Source organism: Schistocerca serialis, chromosome 1 (assembly GCF_023864345.2).
Source record: "Schistocerca serialis cubense isolate TAMUIC-IGC-003099 chromosome 1, iqSchSeri2.2, whole genome shotgun sequence".
Lineage (NCBI taxonomy): Eukaryota > Metazoa > Arthropoda > Insecta > Orthoptera > Acrididae > Schistocerca > Schistocerca serialis.
In genome coordinates this window covers 1,267,273,794-1,267,286,769 of record NC_064638.1, presented here as the reverse complement: position 1 = coordinate 1,267,286,769, position 12,976 = coordinate 1,267,273,794, and the positions used below count along the sequence as shown (strand labels likewise).

Sequence of the window (12,976 nt, the reverse complement as noted above, 5' to 3'; positions counted from 1 at the left end):
CAAGACCGCTACGGTCGCAGGTTCGAATCCTGCCTCGGGCATGGGTGTTTGTGATGTCCTTAGGTTAGTTAGGTTTAACTAGTTCTAAGTTCTAGGGGACTAATGACCTCAGCAGTTGAGTCCCATAGTGCTCAGAGCCATTTGAACCATTTGTAACTAGGATGAAATTAATTAAAAAGTTGTCGTACTGCAATTGTCAGCTTTAGTAAATTTACTGACATCGATAGGAAGCTGTAGACAGAAGTTGTGGAAATATATGATATCTACATAAATATCATCTTTTCAAACTTTGTCGTCAAACGCCTTATAATCAGCTGAACACAGTAACAATCAAAGCCTCTGTGCATACAGTCGCAGTCTGAGAGTTGCGAGAACATGATTATGAGGAATACGACGTGCTGCGCGCCGCATAGAGAAGGTACTATCGGTTTGACACTGCAGGCATTGTTAAGTATGAAAAAGGCGAGCGAGAAAATACGAAATTCTCGCATGTGGTTTTTGAAGGTGTTGCAGGTTGCATAAAAGCCATCGCTAGGGATAGGTGAATCACCCTATATATTCGCATTTGCTGGTTATATCGTGCACTGAGCCTCGTACAACTTAAGTGGTACACATCATTGTTGTTGTTGTGGTCTTCAGTCCTGAGACTGGTTTGATGCAGCTCTCCATGCTACTCTATCCTGTGCAAGCTTCTTCATCTCCCAGTACCTACTGCAGCCTACATCCTTCTGAATCTGTTTAGTGTATTCATCTCTTGGTCTCCCTCTACGATTTTTACCCTCCACACTGCCCTCCAGTGCTAAATTTGTGATCCCTTGATGCCTCAGAACATGTCCTACCAACCGATCCCTTCTTCTAATCGAGTTGTGCCACAAACTTCTCCCCAATCCAATTCAATACCTCCTCATTAGTTATATGATCTACCCATCTAATCTTCAGCATTCTTCTGTAGCACCACATTTCGAAAGCTTTTATTCTCTTCTTGACCAAACTAGTTATCATCCATGTTTCACTTCCATACATGGCTACGCTCCATACAAATACTTCGACCATCATCAGTTATTTTGCTCCCCAAATAGCAAAACTCCTTTACTACCTTAAGTGCCTCATTTCCTAATCTAATTCCCTCAGCATCACCCGATTTCATTCGACTACATTCCATTATCCTCGTTTTGCTTTTGTTGATGTTCATATTATACCCTTCTTTCATGACACTGTCCATTCCGTTCAACTGCTCTTCCAAGTCCTTTGCTGTCTCTGACAGAATTACAATGTCATCGGCGAACCTCAAAGTTTTTATTTCTTCTCCATGGATTTTAATACCTACTCCGAATTTTTCTTTTGTTTCCTTCACTGCTTGCTCAATATACAGATTGAATAACATCGGGGAGAGGCTACAACCCTGTCCCACTCCCTTCCCAACCACTGCTTCCCTTTCATGTCCCTCGACTCTTATAACTGCCATCTGGTTTCTGTACAAATTGTAAATAGCCTTTCGCTCCCTGTATTTTACCGCTGCCACCTTTAGAATTTGAAAGAGAGTATTCCAGTCAACATTGTCAAAAGCTTTCTCTAAGTCTACAAATGCTAGAAATGTAGGTTTGCCTTTCCTTGATCTAGCTTCTAGGATACGTCGTAGGTTCAGTATTGCCTCACGTGTTCCAATATTTCTACGGAATCCAAACTGATCTTCCCCGAGGTCGGCTTCTACCAGTTTTTCCATTCGTCTGTAAAGAATTCGCATTAGTATTTTGCATCCGTGACTTATTAAACTGATAGTTCGGTAATTTTCATATCTGTCAACACCTGCTTTCTTTGGGATTGGAATTATTATATTCTTCTTGAAGTCTGAGGGTATTTCGCCTGTCTCATACATCTTGCTCACCAGATGGTAGAGTTTTGACAGGACTGGCTCTCCCAAGGCCGCCAGTAGTTCTAATGGAATGTTGTCTACTCCCGGGGCCTTGTTTCGACTCAGGTCTTTCAGTGCTCTGTCAAACTCTTCACGCAGTATCGTATCTCCCATTTCATCTTCATCTACATCCTCTTCCATTTCCATAATATGTACGAGTACATTGCCCTTGTATAGGCCCTCTATATACTCCTTCCATCTTTCTGCTTTCCCTTCTTTGCTTAGAACTGGGTTCCCATCAGAGCGCTTGATATTCATGCAAGTGATTCTCTTTTCTCCAAAGGTCTCTTTAATTTTCCTGTAGGCAGTATCTATCTTACCCCTAGTGAGATAAGCCTCTACATCCTTACATTTGTCCTCTAGCCAGCCCTGCTTTTTTTGCACTTCCTGTCGATCTTATTTTTGAAACGTTTGTCTTCCTTTTTGCCTGCTTCATTTACTGCATTTTTATATTTTCTCCTTTCATCAATTTAATTCAATATTTCTTCTGTTACCCAAGGATTTCTATTAACCCTCCAATTTTTGCCTACTTGATCCTCTGCTGCCTTCACTACTTCATCCCTCAGAGCTACCCATTCTTCTTCTACTGTATTTCTTTCCCCCATTCCTGTCAATTTTTCCCTTATGCTCTCCCTGAAACTCTGTACAACCTCTGGTTTAGTAATTATTAAAATAAATTTTTGTAGATACAGACAGAGGAATAGATAAATAAGGCACTATCACCCTGTAACAGTCCACTGTATGGTACAGACATGCTCATGAAGCTGCTGAAGGTTGTTACATCTCATGATGCTAGGTCAGTGGTGATGTTGCTGAATATGTGATTCAAAGCGTCTTTTGATCCTAAATCTTGCGAACTATTTGGAGAATCTCTGATATCTATCCTGTCAAGTTGACTTGGGAACTCTCCATGCTGTAAGGGCATCCTTAGTAATTCGTTCTACCTCAGGTCGAAACCAGGAATCCTGATCTTCTAGGAAGAGTGTGTTACATGTTAATGTTACTGACTGCCTATGTGTCATTTCGTTCCTTCTCACTCTTCTTTCCATGTATTGTCCTGTGTCACACAACAGAGAAGTTACATTGTACTCTACATCAGTTATCTGAAACATTGTGTGTATCTTTATTTCCTTTTTTTAATTTATGTACAGAGTATGTATTTGTGTGCCTATGTGTGATTCTCAGCATGTAAAATAAGAACTTATCTCAGATTATCCCATTTTTTTTGTTCAAGCTGTGGACTTCATACCGTGACTAGAGCAGTTCTCTACATATATTGTGACAATGACTGTCCTACAACCCAGCTTTAAAGTTCGAAATTTCTCTGCTATCTTTTACACTGGAAACGTTGGCTCGATTAATAGTTGAAAATCACCTCTCGCTAGTAGTGTTGTCGTGCCAGCCTTACCTCTTGAATTGGGTGCCTGTGTGATTGACTTGGTTCTCTCTCCTTCTCCTACAATAGTAGAGGCTGTGACCCACGACTCATATGGCTCCAGTTCCTTTAGTCCTCGAATTTCAAGTGAGCTTGATGTGGGACCGACTCGGAAACTACTCGTCTGGAAAAATGGAAAAATTCAAGAAAAAGCTTAGATATACAGTAAGAAGCGTGTGGAGTAAGCCGATCGATCACATATAGGTGTATCTGTAACTTACAGACGTACACGCTAGAATGGAGTATAGAACAGAAAGAAGTAATAGATACCAGTGAAAAGAACGATTTGCATTTCCTCAAGTGATAGATTACTTCACAAGTGGAATTATAGCATTAAACAATTTCATTACAAAAAAAAAATATTATGCAGCAAAATAGGAACAGTTTTACTTGTCTTTTGGAACTGGCTTTCTTTTCTTTTCTATACTAATACATTTAGCAACAATTTGACATCTTTAGCGGTCCGCAGCATAAATTATTGTTTTTTGAAATACTTCATATCCGTTATTAATACTCATTAAGTCGTGGGCTGTCCATGACTTTCATGTTAGGGATATTATAAATTAATTATATTCCGTCTTCAGCCATAAATTTTTATTTTATATTGATTGTCCAACTTCAAATTCACCATGAATATTTTTTACAATATCTGTACTGCAATTTCGACCTTTTCATCGTTTTTAAGCGGTTACAGCTGCTAAAACTACAGCAGTAGTCAACGTTAATAAAAACAATAGAAACAATATAAGTATATATGGTTCATGTGAACCTTTGTTATATATAGTATCGTTATGCGACGGATAGCATCACATCCGTCACATATCGTTATGATATATGACAAATAGTAACACGAGCCGTAGATATTCGTATCATTTTTGTTCCCTTTATTAACATTGGTTAATGCTTTGATTTTAGCACCTGCAGCTACCTGAAAACGACCAAAAGTTCGAAACTGCAATACTGGGTACTGGAATAGATGTACAGCCATGGCGAACATGAATCTTTTAAAAAAATTCTACTAGACTACACACCTTACAACAAATAGAACTATATAATCTACTGTAATTAAATTGTTATTAAAATGACTTTATTTTGTATTGTTTGCATATACATCATTTCTTAGCCGCACTTAATGCGTGAACAACTTATGCTGATTAGTTGTGAGGAAAGTGGAACCATGAATCACTGTTCTGCCGACTACAGTCGACACACCGTGTGTTACCCACTCGTTCGCAGAGAAGGCAAAACTTCCAATTTTCAAACAAAGGTCTTTCGTTATTTTCACCTTCGTTTCAGAGTTTATAGTCTTACTTCTTGAATTAATTTTAAAAAAGTGATAAATTGCAAGGCAGAATCAGGAAACAAATAGCAGCTGCAAGAGTAGAGTTGTCAACAACAAACACTTCACACTGAAAATACATTTGTTAACCATAAAGGCAGAACTCAACTGCCTGCATCATCAGAGGGTGCTCAAATTTATACAGACATAGAAAGTTGTGGTAAGTTCCAGTACTCGTTAAGTAAGCACTAGGGCCTTCCAAAAATCAAAATATAATCACTGGAGGTGGAAACTGAACATGCGACCCAGACATCACCACCCTGCGATTATAGCTAATACACAACGACCAACCATGTACAACGTACTGAATGGCTCCCCGCCCCCCCCCCCCCCTCCCGGATCTGGATCTGGTCCGCATCCCTTTGTTTGGCAGAGGTGGTGGTTCTTGTCGTGTTCTCAAGTCCTCATATTCACTGTGACGAGGCACCGTGATCGTATCGTAGATATTCACGTTACTTGTATCTTTTTTAAAATCTGCACAGATGATTCAGCCTTCTTGCTTTTTTAATTAAAGCTTTTATTGACCTGATATAAAAACTATAAGCTTTTACAAGTTTTTATGCCTATTAATCCATATACAAAACATATTATTTCCTTCCCTTACACTTAAAACAGATACAATAATAATAATAATAACAATAATAATAAAATAAAAATTAAAATAAACAAACACAAATTTACACCAGGCAGTGATTTCTCTCTGATGTATTTGCGTATGTAGTCTCAAATCAGTCTCCATTTTCAGTCTTTTTCTTTGTAAATAAAACAGATTTTCTCAAATGTGATATTCCATCAGTTGATTATGTAACTGACTAACGCATATTCTCTACGGTCATTTTCCTTTCTTAACCTATCTCGTGATTTACACACAGATAATTTTACACTGACTGTGCAAATCTGATTCCTAGATTAGATTGAAAGCTCCGATGTTGAAATGACAAATACTTTGTAAATTCCTTACATCAGTGCCGCCGACCCGTGTGGCCGTGCGGTTCTAGGCGCTTCAGTCTGGAACCGCGTGACCGCTACGGTCGCAGGTTCGAATCCTGCCTCGGGCATGGATGTGTGTGATGTCCTTAGGTTAGTTAGGTTTAAGTAGTTCTATGTTCTAGGGGACTGATGACCACAGCTGATAAGTCCCATAGTGCTCAGAGCCATTTGAACCATTTGAGCATCAGTGCCCCTGAGATGGCGGGAAAAATGCCAAGTGTCGAACAAACCAAGCAAGCACATCGTTTTTAGCGTCAGCGAAAAATTTTCAATCTGGTCACAAAACCAGGTGAACGTTTATCTTATTTACGGTGGTTTTTGTGGTGTCACCGCCAGACACCACACTTGCTAGGTGGTAGCCTTTAAATCGGCCGCGGTCCGTTAGTATACGTCGGACCCGCGTGTCGCTACTATCAGTGATTGCAGACCGAGCGCCGCCACACGGCAGGTCTAGAGAGACTTCGTAGCACTCGCCCCAGTTGTACAGCCGACTTTGCTAGCGATGGTTCACTGACAAATTACGCCTTCATTTGCCGAGACGATAGTTAGCATAGCCTTCAGCTACGTCATTTGCTACGACCTAGCAAGGCACCATTACCAGTTACTATTGATGCTGTAAAACATGTACCGTCAAGAGCGATGTTCACCATTTATGGATTAGAGTTAAGTATTCCACACCTACGTCCTTTTTTGCTAGTCTCATTTCCTTGTCCTGTTCCAGACCTCACGCCAGCCTGCGTGAGCTAAAACGCGTGCCTTTCGGCTTCCTCTCATAGTGGGTTGGCTGTCTTGCCAATCCATAACAGTTTTCTTGATAATAGAGAGCTTTTTTCTTAGCCAGATCTAAATACTAATCGTTTTCTTCTCTAGATATGTGTGTCCCATGCTCGCTTCAACTGTACATACTTCGCATGAAGCTGAGGCGTCAGTTTGTTTTACATTTCTTAGGATGGTTTGGGTGGATTTCGATGATGACACCAAGCCACATATCTCTAATATTTGTGGGTGAAATCTTTGCCTGGACATTTCTCCAAACTTGTGATCAGTTTGAATTAGATGTTTGACTGCCACAGGGCGCTCAGGAGCGCGTTGGATTAATTGTTGCTAGACTCTTGTTGAGGACTGCTTCAGTGTGGCTTCTCCTAAGTAGCTTATTCCTATATAGTGGATGTAGAAATTGGAAGACTATCATCGATCTGCGCCTCGGGGTAGTGGTTCGGCTTCATACTATGGCCGTGCACTAAGTCTGTGAGTTTTTGTCTTCGTGTTGTGAGATCATCAGCCTCGTATTTGTAGTTAATGTCTAACAAGGAAAGAAGTATTCGGTAGTGACAAAAGTAGAAATTTAATGATTTTTATGATAGCCCTACTTTGCACACACCTGTGCAAATCAGTACTAGGTCGCCTGCGCTGTGGCTTACAAGTCAGTGTTTGACAGTATAATTGTTAATTGTTCACGTCCATTAGCTCTGGCGTCCAAGGTACAGTCTCTGTATTCGACGCCAATGGAGACAAAAAGATATCTGCCTACGTCTAATTAAGATGTTCCACGCGGTAATCCGTCTGTGTGTGGTAAGTACAGTCTGTTAAAAAAGACCGTGGTCGGGTTAATCAGTAGAAAATCGTATCTGACAACAAACTAAAACGTATATAGACATCATATACGAACAAAAGAAAAATGCAATTACAATTAACAATACGTCCCAGTCACCAGCAGCGTCGATAATTCTTGGCGTGTCCGAGGCATATCTGAAACCAAATTGTCGCCGACTCATTTGGAAGAGACCTCCAAGTGTGTCGAATTTGTGTTAACTGCTGTTTAAAAAGTGAATTTTGCTTTCGCTTGATGTAATGTGAAGAATGGCTTTCACGAAAAGCTTAGTAATCATGTTTTACACTTTTGGATTCAATTTACCAAATGGGCCATGTTCCGCAAAATCATTCACGGTTTTTACCGAATTTATAGATTATTACCCACTTTTGTACAAATGACTGATTTCCCCATGCATTCAGAGGACATTGCGTGACTCATTTTCGGGGCTTTGGGATGGCTACAGAAAAACACAACCTCGAAAGGCGGTTCGCCAGCTACGCTCCTGTGTCTTCTTCTATATTTCAGTCAAGACTTCAGAGTAAACTGATGCTTTATGGAATTGCATGAAGGACACAGGTTCCGTCTATTGGGCTGTGAAAGAACTAAGGCCATATATTTTTCCATCTTCTGATACCAAACTTGTCAGAAACAATTTTCCATGATCATAGATCATTGCACGTACTCCACGATTCAAAATTATGTCCTCTACAGGAAACTTCAACATTTACGGTGCCTCGTCAGTTGTCTTGGTGACAGCATGGCGGCTGAGACAGTCAGTGTATACGACCATTCACCTAGTCACAGTGGCCGACCTTATCGACGAACATCCACTAGTGTCTGGTTAGGATGGCTTCACGAGGCTGAGCACCCCCCGTATCAGTCCACGCGTGAACGAAGAGTGTCTGGCAGTGCCAGAACTCGAACCTGGGTCTTCCTCATACCAGTGCTACATACTGACCACTGACTCATGGAGGTGGACACCGGCACTTGTGCTGAATCATGGAGGCCTCATGGGACAGTATGTCCGCCCCCGGTAGCTGAGTGGCAGCCGGCACGGTAGCTCAGCGTGTTCGGTCAGAGGGTTACGTGCCCTCTGTAATAAAAAAAAACTGAGTTAATCCATCATCAACGAACTTACATGGATGTCTTACGACGTCCGCCCCGAGCAGACGAAGCGAACAAAATGAGACTAAAAAAAAAGTGGTCAGCGCGACGGAATGTCAATCCTAAGGGCCCGGGTTCGATTCCCGGCCGGGTCGGAGATTTTCTCTGCTCCTAACCATCATCATTTCATCCGCATCGACGCGCAAGTCGCCGAAGTGGCGTCAAATCGAAAGACTTGCACCCAGCGAACTTTCTACCCTATGGGGGGCCCTTGTCACACATTTATTTATTGGACAGTATTGTTTTCACGTGCACGTCCTGGGAATTTGTGTGAGAGGTTAGCGTTTAGCTGTTCAGGTTTCTTGTGATGAGAGTCTTGTGTGACATTATTTCATTATTCTAGTTAGTATCAGTAGGTTGGCAGAGTATGTTCTGGGCAAAATCAGTGACTCATTATCTGATAACACATTTTTATCTGTGGTGTCATATTACAGTTGATAGCGGGCTCGGCACTTCCTTATCTCCAAGGCCATAGCGGGAACCTCACATATCAAGGTCAAGGCAGAAGAGCCCCCACACTCCCCTTGAAGCACCCCCGGCCCGCGTGCCACCGCTCTGCATTTGTGGGGGTAAAAGACTCCCTCATGCATTTGATATTTGTCTCACATCAGCATCCAGCCACAAGCACCCCACCCCCACGCCCTAAGCTCCAGCAGCTTGTATGAAGCACCTCCCCCACTCCAAACACCCGTGCGCTTTACTCCTCTGCACCCGCGACGACAAGATACACTTTGGACATGCCCAGAAGAACAGACACCATGCGTTCATATAACTGATTCGCCTAGATGGACTTCTCCAGTACAGATGGACAAGTACGTCTGACGTCCTACGGGAATCCCAGAGCAGCGAGCGTGGAGGAAGTGGACAGGGACTGCCGGTAGGTGCCACTCGATGAGAATGTTTGACGGTCGTGAGACGCAGAGACCATAGACACTGTCTCCCGGGTGGTGCGGTGGTTAACGCATCTGCCTAGTAAGCAGGAGATCCTGAGCCTGAATTTTCACTCGTCGCCGTTGATTCCATGTAACGTCCTGATGTAGCTGACGTCAGTAATCTCTTCCCTTTCTCCTCCTTCCACGTTCTATTTACAGTTAATGTATCACAACTGCAGATTCTGCAGACATGTCAAAAAGAACAGCCACTGCGCATTCATATGACGTATTTTACAGGACAATTGCAAATAAGTACTCATTTAGCTCCAGTATACCAACACGAGTTCATTGAAGTTATTTTGTCTGCTCACATAAGATAACTGGAGAGGAAATCTGGGGTGGTGCGATCCGTCTGTAAACTGAAAAGCGTAGTGGAGGAAGTTGCCTTTACATCGAGAACGCTACAGTTGCTGTACAGGATGCGTAATCAGTGCAGAACAGTGGACAGAGATTTACACAGATCACGCCCATATACGTTTCTTGCGTTACGTTATTAGATACCCATGTCTGTATTGCAAGCAGTGATCTCGCGATTTCCGGAAAATAAACACCCCCCCCCCATCCCCTGCCTCCACGGGTATGTCGCCAGTGATCCATAAGGCGTGTTGCAAAAGGTCGATGTAACTTTGCGAAACATCCTGTAGTTCCTCTTGTGACGTGGTGGGTTAGATAAGTGAGCAGTCACCTGGAGGCCAATCAAGGGCGCAAGTGGATTACCCCAACCTAACGACCTACGTTCCCTCACACTTCTAGCCTTCATCGCCGCACTCTCCTCCCCGTTACACCACCAGAACATAATTTACCCCTTAATACGGCTGTATTGCACGTAATATTTGTTCTTAATCCACTTCATTTAACAGTAATTAGTTTTTTTACCATCAAATCACAGTTTTGAATTACTATTTTTACAGTGTCTGTTCCCCCAGACACGTATGCATGTCTGAAGGAACAGACAGTGGGGACGATTTTCGGCTGTATTAATATTATGAAATTTGTTCACAATTCCGAATTCTTTGACATCAGCTGCATTAGGTACAGAGATATTACCAATTGGTGACATTTACATACTACCCATAGGCGACACATGAAAATCTGTACTGCACTGGGACTCGAATTTCCCGCTTATCGCGAGCAGTCGTCTAAACCACCTCAGCTATCCATGAACGCTTCCTGGGACCGATCCAAACCTTTTTAAACTACACTGTCTGTGAAACTTCCTTACAGATTAAAATTGCGTGCCGGACCCAGACTCGAACTCGGGACCTTTGCCTTTCGAGCTGTGAGGACGGGTCGTGAGTCGTGCTTGGGTAGCTCAGTTGGTAGAGCACTTGCCCACGAAAGGCAAAGGTCCCGAGTTCGAGTCTCGTTTCGGCACACAGTTTTAATCTGTCAGCAGGTTTCATATCAGCGCACACTCCGCTGCAGAGTGAAAATCTCATTCTAGTACACTGTCTGTGCCAATATTGCTTGTGCAATATTAATTGGATTCCCGCATTAGGTTTAATGAGAGAAATATATATAGTGTTAGTATTATTATCGTCGTTTTCCCAACTAGGCTTGCAATTCTTTTTTTTACATTATCTGTTCCTTTAGAAATGCCTGCAGGTGTTCCCTCAAATCTATTGTGGCTATTGTTTGGGGATGATTATCATATTTGATTGTTTTGAGGAAATGTTGTTGTAAACGAAATATAAATGGCGTCATAGGTCTGAGATCTCAAGGGTATTTCTTTTAACAGAGTAGTTGGCAGTTGGGTATGATAGGTAGCAATAACTGAGCAAGTTCAGTTGTTAAGGATTTACAGGATGTCTACCCTGATACGGATTGAAACGAAACAAAATAAGTCAGTTCTGGAAATAGAATAATAATGCTTCTAGCAGCTGAGGACTGGTTAGATGGTCACTAAGCTCATTAAAAAGCACTTTATAGAAATCAAAGTCCTGTAGGACACTCAGTATCAAAGTACCATCAGAATGAACGAAGTTTAAGTCCCTCAGGGCATCCAGCCGTTTGAAAGTTAAACAGGAATAAATTTACAAGTCGACTAGTCTGCCACGACGACGGAGTCCAGCCCCCGTCTTCTTTGGCGAGGAGGCCACCAACGCTCCAAGTTCACAGCTGGCAGTCCATGGTCACGAAGTCAGACATCATGAAGGCATTCTCGAGTGAGAATCCTGACTGATGGAATCCTTGCAGAATCGGCTCCTGGGCCAGGAAAACCCACTCAGAGTGAATTGGTCTCGATTGAGCACTGCGTTACACACTACTCTGTGCTTGAATACAACTGGACTTATTATCGATCTCGTGTCTTTCGTAAGAGAATACGTCCTCGCAGATCACGACCTCTAGCGATGTTTGGGTCGCCTCCTAGCTGACGGCCGGAGCATGGCCGTCTGTCTCCAGAAAAACTGTCCAGTCAGTTACACATCTTCGAAGCACTGATCTGATGTTGGTTTCTGACACTTTAGACGTTAAGCCTCGGTGTAGCAGGGTTCTGCGAGAGTGAAAATTCTGTAAAAGTTGTAAGTAGGCTGTTTAGGTTTTTTTATTGGTAACGCCTCATAGCGCTCTGTATGAAAATCACTGGCTGTGCTGTGTGCAGTCTGTGGCTGGTTTGCATTGTTACTGGCCATTGTAGTGTTGGGCAGTTGGCTGTTAACAGCGCGTAGCGTTGTGCAGTTGGAGGTGAGCCACCAGCAGTGGTGGATGTGGGGAGAGAAATGGCGGAGTTTTGAAATTTGTAAGACTGGATGTCATGAACTGCTATATATATTATGATTTTTCAACATTAATTAGGTAAATACATTGTATGTTCTCCATCAAAATCTTTCATTTTGCTAACTATGCCTATCAGTAGTTAGTGCCTTCAGTAGTTTGAATCTTTTATTTAGCTGGCAGTAGTGGCGCTCGCTGTATTGCAGTAGTTCGAGTAACGAAGATTTTTGTGAGGTAAGTGATTTGTGAAAGGTGTAGGTTAATGTCTGTCAGGGCCATTCTTTTGTAGGGATTATTGAAAGTCAGATTGCATTGCGCTAAAAATATTGTGTGTCAGTTTAAGGACAGTCATGTATAATTGTTCAAAGGGGACGTTTCATAAAGTCATGTTGTTGTTGTGGTCTTCAGTCCTGAGACTGGTTTGATGCAGCTCTCCATGCTACTCTATCCTGTGCAAGCTTTTTCATCTTCCAGTACCTACTGCAACCTACATCCTTCTGAATCTGCTTAGTGTATTCATCTCTTGGTCTCCCTCTACGATTTTTACCCTCCACGCTGCCCTCCACTATGACTTTATGCCATTGGAGGGCATAAAGTCATAGTGTTCTTTATTTTCTTTGTTCATAATTGCTCAATAGGGTTATTGTAAACTGTGCTAATAAAATGTAAATTATAACTGGGGCGTCCCTTCTTGACTTGGATTTCATACGAATTAATGATATTACTAAAGATGCTTCCTAAATGTTGTTGCACACCTCTCAGTCTGGCACCACCACTCCTAGTCACCGCTATAAATACGGACAGATCTGAATTGCCTACCTCAGCAGAGAGTGCTCCTGTTTATCCATACATGGAACGTTCTACCAAATTTGAATAGTCCATAAATTACAGCCAA

General features: G+C 42.2%; 1 protein-coding gene across 1 annotated transcript in view; it reads right to left on the bottom strand.

Moving 5' to 3' along the window:
* The window catches only part of LOC126456830 (Down syndrome cell adhesion molecule-like protein Dscam2), a 416,068-nt gene that overhangs the window by 59,424 nt on the left and 343,668 nt on the right, over positions 1–12,976 (bottom strand). The window contains exon 27 of the mRNA XM_050092636.1: positions 3,321–3,471. Within this exon, the coding sequence (XP_049948593.1) occupies positions 3,321–3,471 (151 nt within the window). The remainder of the gene's footprint in view (positions 1–3,320; positions 3,472–12,976) is intronic.